The 21,586-nt window shown below is 36.8% G+C and overlaps 1 protein-coding gene across 1 annotated transcript; it reads left to right on the plus strand.

Annotated features, from left to right (window-relative positions):
• Positions 1 to 21,053: 21,053 nt before the first annotated feature.
• On the plus strand, positions 21,054 to 21,383 carry LOC121677357 (glyceraldehyde-3-phosphate dehydrogenase-like). The gene has a single exon (XM_042055947.1). The coding sequence runs from the start codon at positions 21,054 to 21,056 to the stop codon at positions 21,381 to 21,383; it is 330 nt and encodes a 109-aa protein (XP_041911881.1).
• Positions 21,384 to 21,586: the final 203 nt, after the last annotated feature.

The following is a 21,586-nucleotide window of genomic DNA, read 5'->3' on the forward strand; positions in this document are numbered from 1 at the left end:
CATAAAGAAATCTTGAAAAACTGTGACAGGTAACATATATACTGATCCCTCTTCATGGGAACAGTTCTGAGAATGGACAGCAAATATTACAACTAGTTTTCACAGGGCTTGACCATTATCTCAATTTTTTCTGAGTGTTCCCTAAAGATACTGTTGACCCAAGACAGCAGGAAGCAGTCTATAGAACACAACAGCCATATTCCCAAGAGGTGGGTGGGTGGTTTTTGGTCATGTCAGTGAGTTATTGATGTTTGTTATCATTTAGTAGGAATATGTGAATATAGGATAAAAAGACAACTATTAATCTCCAGTACTTTATATTTGTATATTGATACAAATTTGAACTTATTTTTGTTATACTGTATGTACGGTTCTACTCTTGTTTGAGATATTGGGCTCATGCAGCTCATTTAACAAATAATGTACAATTATGAAATTCAGGTTGAAATCATCTATAATAAACTTGTAGTCACATTAGTTATGTTTTTAAGGGTAAATAGATATATTGAGATAAATAAATTGTGTTCAAATACTTCAAAGACCTATAGAATATGGCATTTAAGATATTTTGTTAACTTAGGGCTTTTCAGACACATCTGCTCCTGGCAGCACCAAATTACTTCCCAAAAGGAGGATGGACATTGAAGAAACTCCATAAGGGTTTGCTTTCATTGTGGCAAGATTAGCTATTTGAGAAAAAGAAAAACTGCCTTTGTCTTGACAATATGCTATATAAACTGAACATGTGGAACCCACAAGACAATGACTGCTGATTATGCCTAAGCAAGGTGGGACAGTCTTTCAGGGTTCCTACTTCACAGAGGAGTCTGTCAGACATTCTACAGGACACAGAGGAAAGAAACTGATGAGCTTTACCAGCACCAGGTAGGACAGTCTTTCATAATTCCTGCTTCATGGAAAAGTCTTCCAGATACTCCGGTAGGTCCACAGGTTGAAGATTTATGCCCCAATATTTCAGAGGAATCTTGGGTGACTGTTCAGGCAGCCAGATGTTTCTGTCATTCATATAGTTTTGGAAGTGGCTTGCACTATACTTCCTGTTTTCTAAGGTAAGATTATATCCTTCTGAGGTCTTTTATGGAGTTGAAGACTAGATAGTCATTGTTACAATTTTCCTTGGTTTTTTAGAAAGCAAATTAAATACAGAGCTTTGGAATCACCATGATAGGATAAATAATGGAATATTTTCTTTGAGTTTGTCAAGTAAAAATGAACTCTATATTGAAAATGTAATTCTTACTTGATATAAGAATATATATAGTTTTACTATTTTCAAGTTTAAAATTTTCTTTTTTTATTTAGATAAAGAGGAGAAAATGTTGTGGAATAGAATATTTATTCAACTATGTAAAGATGTGTTGCCATTGTTTCTGTTGCAGAATAATTAACTGTGTAGAGATGTGTTACCTTTATGTTTAATTATGTAAAGGTGTGTTCATTTGTTTATGCTGTATTTGTTTAATTATGTAAAGATGTGTTGCTGTTTTACCTTGCCTGCCTAAGTCATCTGATGTCTAATAAAAAACTGAATAGCCAGTAGCTAGGCAGAGAGACAGAGGAAGGTTAGGTGGGGCTGGCGAGCAGAGAGAAAAGGGGAGCCAGTTAGTCAGCTGAAAACCAGCCAGCCAGACTCTGAACTGCTTACTAAAGATGTTGTCAGGAAGTAGGATGGACAGTATGTAGATGAGGTAAGTGAACCTAATGGCAGCACATAGATTAATGGAAATATGCTAATTTAATTTTTAAGAAAAGCTAGCTAGAAATAAACCTAAGCTAAGGCCAAGCATTGATAATAAGTCTCCATGTCATAATTTGTGGACTTGTGGTACAAGAAAGTCTGTTACACCACATTTTCTACATTTCTATACTATGTAGGAGAAATACTGCATCAGGCAAAACAATACCTAAGAGCTCAAAATCTGTTGATTGAATCAGACTGTGATCTCCGTGCATAATTCAAATGAATGGAGAAGCTCTAAAGTGGATATTTTATACATAGTCTTCAGAAAACCTCAAAATGGAACAGATGAACAGCAAGTCCCTGTGGGAAAAAGGACAAAGAATACATGGGCAAGGAGTAAGAATTCATTAGCATAAGTTATCCTTACTACATAATGTTTATCTTTTTCATTTAAAATGTTAATTAGTTTCACTAAGTCCCATTTAAGAACTCTTTGTCTTAAGACTACACTATTGAAGTTGTCTTTATAAAGGTATTTTTTGTACAATGAGTACAAGAATTTTCTCTACTTTATCTCTTATTATATTCCATGTATTAGGTCCTATGCTGATGTCCTTAATCCATTTAAAGTTGAGTGTTATGCAGAGTGAAAGACAAGAATCTAGTTTTATTCTGCATGTATCTAGTTAGATCTGAGCAATTTATTGAGGATGCCGTCTTTTCTCCAATGTGTATTGTTGGCCTTTCTGTAAAAAACAAAAAATGGGTGACTTAAGAAGTGTGGGCATATGCCACTGTTCAATAATCTGATTTCGTGTCTGTACCATACTATCTATATCACTGAAACTCTATAGAATAACTTGAAATTTGGCATGGAGCTACCTCCAGCACAGATTTTTTTTATTAATCAAGATGTTTTTTACTATCCTAGGTATTTTTTGCTTCCATATTAAATTTAAGATTTTTTTTCAATTTCTGTGAATGTTTATGCTTCTGTTGATCACATTCTAGTAGGATGGCCATTGTCATATTATTAATCCTACCAGTCCAGGAGCATCGATGAGATTTTTCCATATTCTGGTATCTCCTCCAATTTTTTTTCTTTTTTTTTTTGTGAGTGTGTCTTCAAATTTTTATTCTACAAGTTTTCCATTTCCCTTGTTAGATTTCTATCTCAGTCTGTTTGTTATTTGCATATAGAAATGCTACTGATTTTGTGTCAATTTTGTGTTCAGCTACTTTACTAAGTGTATTTATCAGTTCTAAGAGATTTCTAGTGGATAATACTGGGAAATTGAAGTACAAATAGAAAATGTAATTACAGGGTCTTGTAAGTGGTGCATGTAAGAGAAATGATGTGATTATTTGGATTGATTATGGACTACATGCTTTTAAAAGTAAATGCAAAGAATCTATGATGACAAACATACCTCCCCCTCACCTCATTAGTTCAGGTAACCGAGAAGCACACCCAAGAGCAAGGTTAGCATTTTCCCCTCTATTTCCCTTTTGAGTAGAGGTCAGAAACAGCTTGAAAATAGTGGAGTCACTTCCAGAATATCTTATATTACAAGCAATCTGACATTGCCATGATGTTGGACATCTTACACTGACTTTATGGATTATTTTGATTTTACTTTGAAAGACATTTGGGCAAGAATGTCTAATCTTTTAGTGTTGCAAGTCACTGGATGTCTTAAGAGCCTACCAACTGAAAAACTTCAGGAAAAAAGAGAATTAGAAAATAAAAAAGAAAATAAAAGTATTTATCCATAAAACACTATAGAAAGACCGCAAAAACACAGAAAATAAAAAGTTCATAATGATGGAGTTAGTCTTGATAAAAAGAAAAGCAAGAAAACATCCTTGTCATATGATTTTATTACAGAGGAGAAGGAGATGGAGAGGGTTGAGTAAGATAAAGACAAGAATTAAATAATAAACTTAAGAGATTTGGAACAGTTTCCAGTGATAAGTACCATGAATGTTTGCCATAAGAATTAAGTCAATTTGCTTTATGAACTGACATACTTAACTACCAGTCCTAGCATTATATCTCTGAGAATGTAATCTCAGTTTGAAAAAATGTATTTTATGTAAAATATATATATATATAATTATGTAATGTATATTTATGTAATATATATTCATTTATTCATGGGAATACCACTTAGTCAGAAAGAAAAGGATGTCATTATGAACAACCAGAGGACAATTTTCTAAGTGAAGTTAACCAAATAAGAAATACAAATGTACATTATCTCACTTGCATGGGAAATTTTTAGAATTAAGCCCCAAAAGGTGGAGAGTAGAATGGTGGGTACGATGGGCTGGAGGGGAAATATTAGTCAGAGAATGTAAAATTTCAGCTAGTCTTAAATAATAAGCCAAGATATCTACTGAACCATATAGAAGCTATACTTAATAACAATATACTGTGCTCTTAACTTTTTATTAGGCACTTAGTAGTATTTTAAATGTTCTCACTACCAAAAGTATTCATAAACATGTGAGTAACTATGTAAACTATTTCAATTTGTTCTAAAATCTATATGTAAAAATAGATTTTACAAGATTACATGCATACATATTTGTAAATTTAAGTAAATAAATTGTAGGAAAATTATATCATTGATGTTTTGCTAAATAGACATGTTATCAAACTGCCTCCTATTATCTTTATACTCTTAGATTACTGCTGCTTCTGTTCCTAAAATATGATTAATATGACAGTGCTTGCAAAATGTCCTTTTATAAACCTTCATCATAGTTAAGAAGAAATCATTTATCAGTTTTTCAGGGCAAGTGATTAAAATGTAACAGTATTTCTCATTACCCCCAATGTCCAGTTGACTTGTTTTTTATTTTTGTTCTTTTTTTCTCCTTTGTCCCAAAAGAGGTTAGGAGAGATGCTTTCAGAATCTTGAAGAAATCTACTAATCAGAGTCTACCACATTCCCTGATCCATAGACTACTACAACTGATAAAATGGGCATTTAGATTGTAGGAAATGCCTTGTTCTTCAAGAAGCCACAGAAAGAGCTACAATAAGACACAAGTACCTTAAAACTCTAAGATGGGATAGAGAGCCAAGCAGGCTTGGGAACATGAGAGCCCTAAGAGAAGGACAACAGTTACATGGTTCTGCCAAGTACTGCCACACAAGACTGTAGCTTATCAACCAGGCTTATAAAACCTTCTCATTATTTTCAAAACACCATAAATTTATGACTTTTGATGCTTCTGTTACCTCTGAGAGCCTGAAACAACAATATTTCACCAAAGCATGAAGGTGAAGCTAATTGCAGAGGCTTTGAGCTGAGACATGCAGAGAATTGCCAAGAAATTTCCCAGGCTCTTAGCCAGGCCTTTACCACAGCTGTCCAGCAGAGGGAGGAAGGCAATCTTGAACAGAACTGCAGAACACAAGGGTGACAGAGGCCTCCTCCTGGTGTGCATCATTTGAACAAAGAATAAGATCATTAGAGCACCCAAAGGAGCACACGCTATTAGGAGAGATGACTGTCATTCTTCCTTCCTTACCCAGGAGTAAGGAAGGGCTCTAAGATGCCAGGACTTCTTACCTTTGACTATCATGAACCCAGAGAGTGAAGCAGACACAGGATACTTTCAACCAAGGAGGCTAGAGTATGTGACATCATCCTTCAAGCCCTCAGATCCCCCCTACACACACACACACACCAAGTTTAGAAAAAAAAAACTTGTAAAGTCAACATATTAATTCTCTTTAGGAGATAGCAACAATGTTATTAATAATTCAAAATATACTTTTGCATTAATCTATAATATTCAGTCAATTAATTTGTGTTAAGTCCTGAGATAGGCTTTAGATTTCTATTATTATATCAATTTGAGTGGCCCAAGAAGCAGAATCTAAAGTAAGGTTCAGCTTGAGTAGTTTGATTTTGGAGCAGAAAAATAAGACAAAGTTTAATGTCAGAAAGTCATCTCCTATGATGAGTAACTGAGACTTAGTCCCACAGGGGCCAACACATATGACAGAGTTACATTATCTGGGTATGGTTGAACTAAGGTGCCAGCTACCACTCCCCTAAGGTAAGGAATTCGAGAGACTGTGGGGAGATGTCAACTCTTCTACTTAAGAAATATTCTTCTTCAGTTTAAAGAACATTCTTAGCAAGAAGGTCAGGCCTTGAAGCAGCCAGCCCCTGAGATAGATCATCAATACCCTCTGCCACACTCCTGTATAACTGGAAGTCCCACCCTCGCCCAGCTTCCGTAGTACACATATACAAAAGCTGCTCTGTCTTAGCCTTGTCCTATAAAGAGTTTAATCCTTTGTCTTCTATCCATTAAAACTGATCTTCATTTATTTCTTGTCTATTTCTTATTGCATCACTTTGTTGTGTTTTGCAAACCAACTTAAGCCGCCAAGTATTCCTTTCTGAAACACGGAGAAAGAGACTGTGCATGTTAATACATGAGAAAACGGAGGAGGAGAAAGGGTAACAATGTATAAAAGAATGAAACATATTTCTTTTTATTGAATGCAGTGGCCATTTGAAAAACAAAATGGACTTAATGAAATTTAAACTTTTTTTCTACTTCCATTACGTGTGGTTTCTTGAATTAGCATACAGATATTAGAAGATTCTCCTTATGAGGAAATATTTACTTTCCCTCAGATAGTGCCTCTAGATCATGTGTAAAGAAGACATTTTGCCTTTCTACGAGAACTGATTTTAAAAATTCAGGCTAAATAGGAAGAGCAAATCAACTAAACCAATGTTCTAGAACACTTATCTCTAGTTAGAAGATATATTTTAAGATAAAATGCTCTGATAAATGTTGAAAAGCAGTCTCATGAATGCAGAAGACAAACTTGGGCCCAGAGCTGTGATTGCTTCCCAGAACTGTTCTGATATACTGGGACTTCTGCGGGCAGTTCTAAATGATTATGAGGTTTCTACTTGTAACACAAATTTCCAGGCTGATTCAAAGCATGTGCTATTTGTCAACAGTGATATAATTCTTCACAACTTTTCATGGGGCTGTCAGAAAACAGTAATTACAGAGAAGGAAGAACTGTAGAGTATGTGAGTCAAGATATTTGGACTCAAATCCCAGCACCACTACCTAGCACTGGCTAGGCAACCTTATGTAAGTCACTTAATCTTTCTAGGCCTCATTCCTGATCTGAAAATGTATCTAAAAACAACATTAAGGGTTAGTACCATTAACAATGAAAGATAGCAACAAACAGTCAAGAAATAAACACAAACAATACAAATACTGGTTACTCCTTATTTCTGGCTGAAAAAATAATCAATCAATGCAAGATACTCTGTTTTGTGTCTTAATATGAATATCAGTTTAAAAAATCCTGAGTTATGTGATTTTCTTTGTAGCATTCCCATCTCTGTCTTGTGCTATCAAAACCATACATTTTTTCACAAGTAAAAACAGATCAGTAATGGTGCCATGTCTCTCATCAGTAGTGGTCTGTTTTCAAAAATGTACTCATTTAATAAGAGTATAGACACCTGAAATGCATCTTATGTGGGAAGAGGAATTTTCCAATTGTTGGCTGAATGGAATAAATAAAGTAGGCCTGACTCCATGTATTTTTTCCTTTATCATAAAAAAGATGTGAGAGCTCTAATTCTATGACAGTTTAAAGACTCTTTTGGCATTCCATATGTTTTAGTTACTTTTCTATTGCTGTGATAAGACACCACAACCAAGGCAAACTGTAAAAAAGTGGTTTAGTTGTAGCTCACAGTTTCAGTGGCTGAGCCAATGACCATCACAACAGAGATGGCAGCAGCAGGCAGGCACTAGAGCAGTAGCTGAAAGCTTACATCTTGATCCGTAAGAATGAGACAGACAGAGATAACTGGGAATGGTGTGGGATTGGAAATACCAAAGCCTATGCCCAGTGGCACAGCTCCTCCTGATCCTTCCCAAACAGTTCCGTCAACTGGGGCAAAGTCTTCAAATATATGAAAAAATGGGGGCCATTCTCATTCAAACCACCATATCAGTATGATATATGATTGAATGGCCAAAACAACCATTCAAGCTCACATATGCCACCCTTTCCTTAGAACCAAATGACTCTGGTTTGAATTTTTCACGCACTGAGTCAGTCAAGATAGCCAAAGTTTTTAAGTTTATGATTGTTGCTCCCTAACCATCTTGTAAAAACTCATCCATAACCCTATGTGTTTGACTTATAATAGTATCAGAATTTGAGCCAATTGTGAAGATGTAGTGATTGCTTTATTTTGAAATCACTAATGTGTAAGAGAAAAACAAAGAAAAGACAAGAAATTTTACCACACAGTGTTGGTTATAGAAAACAAGATAGCAAGAGGGAGAGGAAGGCTCCAAACCTATTTATTCGTAATTGGCAAATAAAACCTTAATAATGGGTTTGCTGAGGTAAAGCCAACTGACAACTGCCAGATCAGCTTCACTATTGATCCGCTGCTGAGGCGGCCAGCTTTTCCCAGTCCTTTACTATCTTTGGCACCAGATGAGATGCCCTTGCTTTAGTAAGCTGAATAAAAGAAGCTATGAAGGTAAGACAAATAAATCAGCTGGATAATTGCATCAAAATAAATTATGGTTTGCAAATATTTAATTAGTTTGTAAGACACAACCAAAGTAAGTCTAATGGATACTTAAAGAGAATACTTGACTGTGTTTCCTGAAGTGAAAAGTCTCTGGGATATGGATGGAACATCAGCACCACAAGTTGGATTCATCCACCACCTCTGACTCTTACAATCTATCCTCGTTCTCTTCTTTCACATAGATCTTGAGCCTTGAGTGGAGGGCTTCAATGAAGATATCCCATTTAGCACGGAATGCTCCAAAGACTCTTGCTGTCTGCACAGTATTCAGCTGTGAGTGTCTGTATTAATTCCCATATAGTGTAAGTAAGAAATTTCTTTAATGGGGTCTGAAGGAGACACTTGTCTATGGGTATAGCAGTATGTCAATAAGAGTAATTTATTGCTATGTTCATTTAGCATGACAGAATTAAGTTTCCCATAGGCCTATGACCTATCTAGTCTCAGGTTCTAGACCACTTTAGCAGTTTTAGATATGGGTTCCATCTCACAAAGTTGACCATAAGTCCAATCAGAAAGTGATATGTTACTCACATAATATTTGTGTCACTATTGCACCAATAGATGGATAGATAGATGATAGATAGATAGATAGATAGATAGATAGATAGATAGATAGATAGATAGATAGATAGAGATAGATAGTATATTGCATATAACCACCTAGAAGGTAACCTCTAAATAATGTCTATATATAAATGGTTTATATAGTATTCTGCCTTTTGTTGCATATAAACACACTTTTCTTCCTTATCAATTTATCAGATTCTAATTTTTATTGACTAAATTTATTCTTTGATTATTACACACATGTACAAAGTATATTCTGTTTTATCTTACCCCTTTCCATGCTTTCTAACATTCCTCCCACCCCTGTCTTATCCCCTACACACACACACACACACACACACACACACACACACACACACAGGTACCTTCCCCACAGTCATGCCTTTTTGTTTTGCTTTGCAGCCCACTGATTTAAACTAGGATCTTTTGTGTGAGCACAGGTTTACAAACTATGCTTTGGAACCTGGTGGACTCACTACAAGATATACAACTCAAGAAAATGCATGCCCCTCCTCCAGAATCCGCAAGCAGACAGTGGTTTAGCAGGGTTGAGTAGGGCCCCATGAGTCTCTCAGATCCACACTTGTTGTTTGCAAGCCTAGCTTTGTTTAGGCAATTACACATAATGTAAAACCATGTTTACAAGACTGTGGAATTCCCTGAAGATTGCATTCCATACTCCTTCTCCCTATATTCTGGCTCTTACTTTCTTTCTACCCTATCTTTTTCAATGTTCACTGAGCTTTAAAATGAGGGAATAAATGCTCTGTTTAGGGCTGCATTAAACAATCATGAGTCTCTGTATTCACTATCATTTACTTCACAGAGAATGATCACTAACTAAAGATGAAAGCAGTGCTTGTCTCTCTGGGCTGGACTTAATGTATGGCTATTAAAGAAGTACTTACATTTCAAAAGTCTGCTGCAATTATGGAGTACATGCAAAGCCATATTTTAAAAAGCTATGATTCAAGTTACTACCCCTCCTCCTATCCTGTGTACTGTAATCGTGGTTTGTATTATTTTTCATAAGAACATAAATTTTGAGTGTTTGATTGCTATTTTAACTTATTGTATTCCCTATGGCCATCACTCAGTGTTGTAGATCTACATAATCCTCGATAATGATTACTAATATTTGTAGTTTATGTATACCCAGAAAATCCCTAGCTTATGACTTATAGTTATCATGAAATACGAATATCTTTATTTTCATTTTGAAATTAATATGCTGAGATTTAGGCCAGATAAGTAATCAGTTTAATTCATACAGCCAAAAATATTACAGCCAGAATTCAAGTTCAGACAGTGTTCCTCCAGACTCCACATCCAGAGCTGCCAGATACAGTGTGTGGTCGTTAGACAGTGGACAAGAATATAAGACTATTGGATACTTGTCTTCACAGAAGACATAAAAAGAGAAGCTTGTCGTGGTGAAGTCAGATCAAATCCCCAAAGTTTTGTTATGAAATGCTATCTGTGATCAGAAGTGGCATTGTCTGCATGAAGTCCTAAGACTCTAGAGAAAGGCCTGAGGATTGAGAACTCAAAACCAGCCTGTAGTATATAGAAAGAGCCTAGCTCAATTATTTTGAAAATATAACATTTAAAAATTAAAATAATTATCTCTGTCCACCACCATAATCTCAATAAGTGTATTCCAATAAAAGTATGGATCTTATTCTGGATGAAATAAGGAGATTATCAAACATAGTGTTATAGAGAAAAGAATCTTGAGACCAGGCTTCCAAATGAGCTTTAGAAGGAAGGAATCACCAGTTCAGGGCATGTTTTCAGACGTTCCCCTATCTTGGTTAGGGCTTCTAAAAGATAAATGTGTTTCTTTTTCAATGAAAGATAGTACTGAAAGAAAAATCACCTCTGGTAAGCCTCAGCTTCATTTAAAGAGAGATTAGGAGGAAAAATGAAAACTCCATCCACCTTTCTGTCTTGATTTTTGGCTCCTCAACCATTTCCTACTTACTACAGGAATATAAACTCCATGCCATCAAATTTCTTTTCTTGTCAGCTGGTAAACACCAACCACCATGTCCAAAAGCCATTGTGTAGTTATGGAATTTTTTTCTACTCTAAAACTAATGATAGTAAGTTATGTAATCATTTTCCATCACAATCATAATAAACAAAAGATTATTTTCCCTGTGGTTTTCCAGATTTCCCTTCTCCTTATTATTCACGGGTGTTTTGGGTTATTGATAGGAAAAGTATTCAAAAGAAGAAAAGCTTATTTTACTTAATAGTAAATTGAAGAGCCAATTCTTAAATTTAGCCTCCAGAGTAATGAGCAAACCTGAACTGTGGCCTGAATCTGACCAAACCCAAATAAAGCCAAAGGGCAAACAACTTATTAGAAAGGAGGTGTTAACTGCCAAAAATGATTTTTCAGGGAACAGCCTGAGAGAGCAAGAGAAACAGGGTCATTAGAGGGTACTGAATTTATTAAACTCGTGCAGGTGAATAATCAAATATTACTTCTAGTTCAAAGAAGAAAATTACCTATAAGCAGGCTTCTGCTTCCCAGATAAGGATGACACAGCCAAAGAGCTGATCTTAATACCAGAATATCAGGTATGATGTATCACTTGTATAGCAATAATTAACTTGATAGTGTTAGCGTGACAGCTATTTAAGCACCAACCTCGATGATGAGTGGGGCTCATCTGGCTTAGCCCCACCTCTAGCTGGAAACACAGTTCTCAGACAGGAACTTCTATTTTATTTTAAATGATGTTCCAAGGGACTAGCATGGAGAAAGGCAGCAGATAGACAGATAGACATGGTAGAGCCAAGGTTCTACCCCAGGTGTGCTAACTCCAGTGTCCTCTAGACTGATAACTACCATGACTCTGTTTCTTCGCTGTATATGAAAATGCTAACATTAGCACCTGAATTAGGTTATGGCAAGGATTGTCTTGAATGCATCCCCGAGAATGGTGCCAGACAATTACAAAGGCTGAACAAATATCCACTGCCTTCTTCTTCCTCAGAGGCTTAAATATATAGAGCACAAAAGACTTGTTATCCTAGCCCAAAATCTATTTCAGTATGAAGAATGACACAGTCACTGGCAAAAGAAGAGGCCAAAAGAGACAAAGTAGCTCCCAAAGATTGGATATGTTTTACACTCTCCATTTATGGCCCACCACTAGAAAATGACTCAAGATGCAATTTGACGTTTTCCCAATTCGTAGATACATTTCTACACTTGGGTTCCAAAAGGAGAAGAAGAGTGGGGAAGCAGAAGATTTGGAAAAGCAACCACTCTTTTCCATGGCCGACAATGGCAGCACGGCTCACACATCATGTACAAAGCAAGTCTTCCCTTCCTCACACTTTCTCACTTCTAGACGCAGCTGAGATGAAATAGTTCCCTGCCTAGGCTGCCCTATTTTGTCCCGGGCTTACAGAATCCATTTCCCAAACTTCTAACTAGTCTTCCAACCTCCAGCGTGATGACACAGTTAATGAGTTTAATTGCAAAGGGGGCCGTTATATACAGTTCCATTCATCAAGAAGAAGCTTGCTTTTTCATCTAAGATAGGTCGTGTGTATTCTGAATTGGCTGGCAAATTACTGTGCCAACAAGGTAACCAAAGTGCTGCTGTGTGAGTTCTAAGCCCGAGAATCAATAAGCCCTGCAGCTTTCGCTAGTATTACTCTTTGAATGCTGAGCTAAACATGAAAAGAGCTCAGGTATATTAATCACCTCCTCATTGCTGCAACAAAGAACGTGACAGAAGCAGCTTATGGAGGGAAGGGTTTATTTGGGCTCCCGGTTCAAGGATACAGTCTACCATACAGTCAATGACTCGGGGCAATAGCAGGATATCCGAGAGGAGTTTTCAGTGAGGGCCCTGTATTGATGGGGTACCAGAAGCCTTGAACCTGACTGACAACACACGACACAATGAACATTTGCTGCTTGAACAAAACTGTATGCTGCGTGGCACACCACAGGTCCCAGTGCCATCAGGACGAATGAAGAGTTGACAGAGAGATGAGAAAGGTGGAGGAGCAAAATGCTTTTTTGGTTCTTTTAGTTATTTTTTTTTAATTTTCTCCTGGGAGGGCGATGCCGCAAGGAAAAAGGACCAATATGGAGTAACTGGGAAATGGGTGGGATTGGTGTATATGATGTGAAATTTCCAAAAAAACAATTACAAAATTATGGTATTTTTAAAAAAAATAAATAAACTGCCCTCTCTTCCTGTAACAGCACTCAAGGCTATTCTGACCCCACTGTCAACTCCTTGGGTATATGAAAATTAGCCTGCCAGGCCTGGGTAGTAGAACATTCAATCATACAACAGCAATCAGGGTCATGTTTGGCTACACCTGCTGCCACTTCCTTAATAGCCATCTTGATTCCTATATTCAAAGGCCCCTGTCTAGTCTGTCTATTAACTCTATCCAAACCAAGCAGGGGCTCTTGCAGATAATATCCTCTCAATAAGTTAACACTGGTACCCTTCCTGACTCAAAGATGACCACCTGACCAGCTGTTACAGGATGCAAAGTGATAGAGCCTTGATGGCCGTGCCTAGGATGCCCCAATCCACACCCAGAAGTCCTTTAGGCTCTACTCGTCCTAGCCCTTGTTCCATAAAGTCCTTTTGTTTTTATATGAACAAAAAGGCTAGAATGTTAGATCAAGGGGCTGTGCCTGGGAAGGGGGGATCAGCCATGTCTTATTTATAGACTACTACCTTCACTAATCTGCTAAACTTCTAGCAGTAGCAGCCTCAAAGAAGGGTAAGACACCAGAATAAAATTCCTGAATTAAGGTTGAATGTACTAGAAAATCCTGTCTAGTACTTGTCTGCTATACTAGATAATCCTATCTAGTACTTGTCTGCTATACTAGATAATCCTGTCTGGCACTTGTCTGCTATACTAGATAATCCTATCTAGTACATTCACTCAGCTACTAAGATTGGAGACTCCTCCTTTCTGAGCTTAAGGACTCCTACACCTAAGGTCAGAGATGCCCTTCCTTTTCAAGTCTGTAAGCATAAGGAGCTTGTCCTGGGGGTTGTTGATGGATCTTTAGCATTTTTGAAATTCACATAGCCAGCATTATTTTTAAAAAATAGAGTTATTTTCTAATAATGGAGTGAAAAAGATTTATGAACAACTCAAAAACCCAAGGGTCAGTCATTAAAAAGTACCAGTTAATTTGATGGTCATCCCAATACCCTGGTTTTACCAGAGCTTAATTTCTACTCTTGTTTGGTATCCTCCCTTGGTTAAATACTCCGTAAATACTTCCACCTCATCATTTCCAGTTATTACAGTCACTCTCTTATCTCAATCTCAAGAATCTACTCTACCAGAAACTTCCGTAATCTCTAGACCTTCCCCCTGTATTGATTTCCACGCATACACGGCAGACTGTATAATGAATGAAACTTTATAAATAGAATTTAACAAATGAATAACATACAGAAAGGGTTTGATAAATATTACAAGTAACTGGTTTCTTGTCATTATGATGACCATTTTTACATTGCCTTATCTATTCCTACGTTTGTTTAATCTCTTCCCCCGAGTTACATATTTCTGCAAAACTGAGACTCTGTCTTAGCAATAGTGTGGACTCCTTTGCCACAGTTTATTTTTCTCAGCTACAAATCTCTTGCAACCACAGTTATCTTACAACAACAATTATCCATCCTAAACATGAGTTTTCATGTGTTCTATGGTTCTGCCTCAGTTTCTTTGGATGCATAAATATGGATTTTTTTTCCCTTTTGCACTTGATCATTTAATTAATTGACCACTTGTGACTGAGTCAACTTGTCAGGTCTTGCCATTTGTGTAGATCAGCACTGATGGTACCAATGACACGTCACCACTCAAATGCTAATTTACTTCCATGCTTGAAGATGCCTTTAATACGGTAATATGCTTTGAGCCCATTCATGACAGAAGCTCTGTAATTGTCATTACTTGTTTGTTTCTTTGGTTTCCTCTTTAACAGGGTCTGTGTCAACCAAAACCAGCAAGAATTGAGTTTCTTTCTGTGCTTCTTTGATTCTTCTTACTTAAAGATTTTCGTATAATATATTTTGATCATGTTTTCCTTCTCCAACTCCTTTCAAATCTTTCCTGTCTTCCTCTCTACCCACCCAACTTTATATTCTTTCTCTTGCAAAAAACAGAAAGAAAATGAAAATCAAACCAACAAGAAGACCAATAAAGACAAAAAAATGCCAAAACAAAACAAAAATTTCACAAACCTAAACAATATTAATAACACTTTCAAAATTGCCTCAAAATATTGGTAATGGAATATTTATAACTATTTATTTAGTACTATTTCTTCTAAACAGAGTCTTTTTATAAAATTGCTTGCTATTCCCCAATATTTAGAATTCATGACTTTTATCCTACTTAGTTCTACATGTCCGAATCACTAAGACTTCCCAAATGGAAACAACTCTGTCAATATTTTTTGAATTGAATCATTAGATATAATGAAGGAAATGCTTACAGGCCTGTCTGAGTCTCTTCATGTGATTCCCTTCTCTGGTAGATAGCTAATCCCTAAATTGATTATTTTTCTTATTTTCGATTATAATCCCACTCAAATTATACAACCAGTTGAAATGAAACCCAGTCCACCTGAAATATACCAAGCAATGGATTCACCTTAGGTAAACAGAAGCACAGGATTCACCATATGTAGATACACATAGAAGATGTGGTCATACCCCTACATCTTCTGGACCTTGATGTGTTCAGGTTATCCAGGGAGCTTATTTCAGATACCTTCTAACTAAAAGTTTACTTGTCTTAAACTTCAGTCCTCAGTCCTGCCTTAAAAAAAAAAAACAGTCATATCCCAGTGTTTATTCTCATCTCAGTGATTATGATTTCATGGATTTTTATTGTTCATTTGCTGGAATAAAGAGAGGAAAATCTTATTTCTTGGGATGAAACACTTTCTTCTGGAATAGAGTTATTTTTCTCATTCAAATCTTTTAGTGTTTTATGAGATGCAAAGGCAATAAAATATCTGCACCTGTGTTTTCGTAGAACTAAAACTCATGAGTGAATCTGAACTGTGTCCATGGGGGTCAAAAGGGAAAATATATTTGACACCACTAGCTTTGTGTCCCAAGTGAGTGCATAAAACATATTGTACATCCCTATCAGAAAGCATAATCAGAATCTATCCACAATGCCAAACACATGGAATCAGAGCCAAATCAATTAGTCACCTAACATTCAGTCCACATGATGCCAAACATCTGGAGACTTGAAAACTTCCAAATGAAGAAGTAATTTTTAAAAAAATTTTCTTCGGAATCTTTTGGCAACAAATGAACATAGCCAAATGTGGGCACGTCTGAATGTGTCATCTTCAGACATTAGGTTCACAAATAGCTTGAAAGATCCAACCTTTCTGTATTCAAAGGCTACCTTCAGTGTGTATAATCTCCTGTGGTTTATTTTGATGGACTTATATTGAATAATGTGAAAAATCAGAGATTTAAGAGTGTTTGAATGTTGAGTCAACATATGGTAGGGATCAGAGCACTAATGCTTTACTGCCATAGAGTGCCTACGCTAAGACAGTCTACGGAGGGCTTCCCATGTTCCCCCACTGAGTCCAGCATGTTTCTGTGCCTCTCTGCCTGTCCTTCCCTTGCTGACCCAGAACTTTCTCCAAGATTTATATGAATAAATATAGTATGGTTAAGGAGCAGGAAAGCAAAGAGGGTCAGAGTCCATTGTCTAAATGCCAAGTAGGACAATGTCAGCAGCAACAACCTCAGATGAAGAAACCAAGGCTGGCCTCCGAGTGCATCCAGGAGATGCTCTTAGAGAAAGTCTAAGAATATAAACCCTCTTCCCACACAAAGAAATCAAGGAAGGAAAAGAGAAGGACAGAAAGCTAGGGTCTGCGGAGGAAAACTTTGAGATGGGTACCCTAGTTGTGTTCCTTTTCCTTTTCCTGGTCACACTGACTCAGAATAATGGAAATCTTTCAATATTGTAAAATACTAAGCCTGAATTATGAATTAAACTGTTAAAGTATAACTAATTCCTTTAATTAACCTCCACAGTAAAAAAAAAAAAAAAAGAAAAAAACATTTTTGCAATGAGTTAGTAGACCAGTAACCAGTAACAGCTAACAGTCAATTGCCCCTCAGAACTGTGGGATTGTTTTCAAAACTGTGTTTTAAAGGAATGATAGCCACTTATTCAGGTATTCAAATAATTATGTTAATCAAGAAAAGGCAGACTTGGAAATTAAAGGCATTCTTGAAAACACAGATTCACGTGAGCATTTCAAGAAAGGACTATCACAATGCACACAGTATTAAACTATTTCCAAGGACTGTGAAGTACTTTACAGATAATATGGTATTAATCATAATTGCATGTTTAGGAAAATAAATATTAAGAGGCTGACAGCAGGAGAGACTCGCTTCTGGTCGCTGGGTTATGTTGTACCCTGCAATTGAAAATCCTCTTGGAAACAAAGTGAATTTGGATGGCTGTGGTGATTTTCTAAACATTTTTGTCGATTTCCAAGTAGTCATACATTTCCCAAGTCTGTTTTGGAAAAAGAAATTAAAAATATCTATAAAATTCTTGAAATGTTTTTTCTGTTGTTTTTTAAAAGAAGCACTCAACTTGTTAAACAAGGAGAAAAGCATAACTTCTTGCTTATTATACCTCTTAAAATCAATATTTATTCTGCCTGAGCAAACTGTTTAGTGTGGTGAATTACTTAAAACAATCTAACAATATTCTAAAATATTTTTCTTTCTCTCTATAACAACAGAGGGGACAAGTCTAAAAAGAAAACTGGAAATACCTAGTTGTATGGCCGAGTTTTAGTTCAAAATACTTTGGCTCTTAGCTCTGTGGTTGAATAGGTATCCCTTATGAAGCATTCTATATCTAAGCAAAAATCATCCGCACAATTACACAGTTACAGAGCCATTCATTGCTCACAAGATTAGAAGTGGATTATTTACACAGGTAATTAGAATGGGCTGTGGACCCACCAAAGATTACTTTGAAATGGACCGTGGAAAGACACCATTTCCCATCACTCACTTAGAAATTACTCCTTCAATTCTCTTAGACACTTGCCAGTTGGTTTTTCTAAAAGGTAGCTCAAACACAAGAAATAGGTCTTGAATATAATTTTAAGACATAAAGAAGAATTACAGCATGGATTTTACAATGAACAAATTATACTGGGCTTGCAAATTGTGTTTTTTGTAGTCCGAACATAGAAGCAAGGGGTAGGCATATGGCAAAGGCCACCTTTCTCCAATACAAAAAGTTATTAAATCTACTGGAGTTGGCTAAAGGAAGCCATAATTACTTTCAAATGGAAAATAGCCACAAATTTCCTTTCTCTTGCCTTACACATCATTTTCTTATCCCAAGTTACATATTTTCAACTTCATCACACACCAGAATGTCAGGTCAAACCCCTACCCTAAGCATATTAAAATTCTTTCCTACCCTGAACCTGTGGCACAAACAGGGCTACTATTTCAGTATCGTGATTATTTTGTGATTGGCTCGTGAATTTCCTATCTGCTGTTTTTCAGCGTCAACCTGAGCCACTGTAGGCACGTATGCTGCATATTTTAGCTGTCTTTGAGAAACAGCTAAGGCTGTTTGTCCTGATTAATGTTTCCACCGACCAACACTGGCATTTCACTGCTAATTCTGAAGTGTCAGCCCTATCAAATGAAACATCAAGAAGATAAAGGAACACGACCCAGTTTCCCCAGCCCAGATATTCAGGCCATTTACCCCACAGCTTCCTGTTCCTCTCCACAATATGAAAAAAAAATATATCTAACAGCGGTGTTTTTCCTTTTTTAAAGGTTTTATTTAATTATTTTAAATTCTGTATATATGTTTATATAGACACATGTGTTTGTTCCCCTAAAGTCAGAGGGGTGTCAGATCTCCTGGATCTCAAGTTACAGGTGGCTGTGAGCCACTGATACAAATGTTCTTAACCACTGATAAATCTCATTAGCCCTATGAAAAATGATTAAAATTCCTTGCACAAAGCTATCTTTTGCTGTATGTTGTAGCTTATGTTTGTGATCTCAGAACTTGAGAGACTGAAGGCAGGAGGGTTACCATAAAGCTGAGGCCAGGCTTGGATATGTAAGTTCTAGGCAAGCCTGAGCTACAAATAAGAGACCTTGTCTGGAGATCAGGATGGAAAATCCTCAGAAAATAAAAATAAATCTACCACATGGCCCAACTCTATCACTCTTTGGCAACATGACACAGATATTCTGCTCCTTCACATATACCCAAAGGACTCAACATCTTACTCCACTGATGCCTGCCCAGCAATGTTCATTGCTGCCTTATTCACAATAGGTAGAAAAATTGAAAACAAACTAAATATCATTCAAAAATAAATAGATAATAAAAAATGCGGTACATATATGTGGAATGATATTCAGCCCTAAGAAAAAAATGAACTCATTAAATATAGAAGAGATTATGTTGATTGAGACCCAGAGAGTCAAATGCCATGTGTTCTCTCTCATCTATGACTCCTAGCTCCAAATCTTCAGATGTGAGTGTACAAGATGAAGTAAGCACGGAAACCAGGAAAGTAAAAAGGGACCATCAAAGGTGCTTGAGAGTGGAATAGCAGGCAACATAAAATGGAAAACAACAGACAAGGGGTCCCTAATTAGTAAGTGGGGAGGGAGGACAGTAAAGAAGAAGAGTGTAGGAGCCAAAAATAACACCCAGGATTTTTTTATAAATCCTCAAGAAATCATATTATTTTATATTTACATGAAGTTATGAACAATAAGAACATATAAGTACATGCATAGAGACATATATGTGCATATTGTTCATAACTTCATCTATATATACATATATATGTGTATATATATATATATATATATACACAGATGTGTGTGTGTTTCTTAAATAAGGCTATGCCACCTGAGCTATGACAATGCTCCCCACAAGAAATATAAACTAACAAAACCCCTGTACCAGGTAATAAACCTTCTTTTAAGTGATCAGACAGGGTAGTTCAGTGATTCTCAAAACAATATAGGCTATTGTTCCTGTATTCGGATGCTTCTCAAAAGTTGAAGGTAAGTCCATATTGTTGAGGACACAGCACACTTAGGACGTAAGACCTGAATTCCTCCAGCTGGATCTAACTTTAAAGTCTCATTCTAGATCCCATATACCAGAAAACACTATGTAATCTGCCAAAGGAAAGAACAAATAATAGTCTTACCTAGGTACGTAACACCTATGAACCAGAACAATGACAAGCATGGAAAGATAGCTGTAAAGGTATATTGTGGCACTCACATGTTGACAGTAATCAATGTTTGTCAAAGTTGACTTAAAGTCCATTGAAATCATGCCTAGTGTTAGAAACCTAGCCAACTACCTGAGACTAGTGAGATCCTAGATCTTGGAAGAGAATCTACTACTGCAACTTAACCCAGAATAATTTTTTAACTACATTCTAAACATTATCCTTGCATCCACAGAGAATTATAGCTATCACCCCTCATCAAAGAAGCTTTTCTCATCTTTCCGTCGCCCTCCCCTTCCAAAACCAGACACTTCTTCTCATTGAGACAGGATGAAGGTCAGAGGGAAAAGATTTGATTGTATTGGGCACCTAGTCACCAGGGCTACTTTCAACTATGGTAAAGTAGATATTGTTGCCATCAATGACCTCTTTATTAGCCTCAACTATATGGTCTACATGTTTCAATACGACTCTGCCCATGGAAAGTTCCTTAGCACAGTCAAGGCTGAGAACAGAAAATGTGCTACCAATGGCAAGGTCATTTCTATCTTCCAAAAGGGAGATCCCAATATCACATGAGGTAATGCTGGTGTTGAGATTGTTTTAAAATCTATTGGTGCCTTCAATACCAAGAAGAATGCCAGGGACCACTTGAAGCATAGAGCCAAAAGGGCCATCATCTCTTCCCCTTCTACATGATGTTCTCATGTTTGTAATGGGACTGAACCATGAATCACCAAAATCATGTAAGTTCATGTAAGGTTGTCAGCAATGCCTCTTGTAGCACTGATTGCTTGGTACTCTTGTCTAAGATCATCTATGAAAACTTTGGCAACATGGACTCATGAACACAGTCTGTATCATCACTACCAACACAAAAGACTATAGATGGCCCTCTGGGAAGCTGTGGTGTGATAGCCATTGGCCTGCCCAGAATATCATTCTCACATCAACAGGCACTGCCAAGGCTATGGGCAAGGCCATCCCAGAGATGAACGGGACACTCACTGGCCTGGCCCTCTATATTCCCATCCCCAATATATCTGTCTCAGATCTGACTTGCTGCCTAGATAAAGCTGTCAAGAACAATTACATCAAGAAGGTGGTAAAGCACACATCAGAGAGGTCACTAAAGGGCATCCTGGACTATACTAAGGACAAGGTTGCCTCCTGAAACTTTAACAGTGATGCCCACTTGTCCACCTTTTATACTGGGACTGGCATTGCTCTCAATAACTTTGTCAACCTCATTTCCTAATATGACAATGAATATGGCTACAGAAACAAGGTCGTGAATCCCATTGCTTACATGGCCTCTATAGGAAATAAAGGCCTACCAGGCTAAGAGGAACCAACCTGGAGTCTGCCTAGTACTGT

Source organism: Arvicola amphibius, chromosome 11, assembly GCF_903992535.2.
Source record: "Arvicola amphibius chromosome 11, mArvAmp1.2, whole genome shotgun sequence".
Classification (NCBI taxonomy): domain Eukaryota; kingdom Metazoa; phylum Chordata; class Mammalia; order Rodentia; family Cricetidae; genus Arvicola; species Arvicola amphibius.

What these genes read in the sequence shown, in the direction of transcription:
- LOC121677357 (XM_042055947.1), top strand. Translation starts at nt 21,054, where the DNA reads ATGAACACAGTCTGTATCATCACTACCAACACAAAAGACTATAGATGG.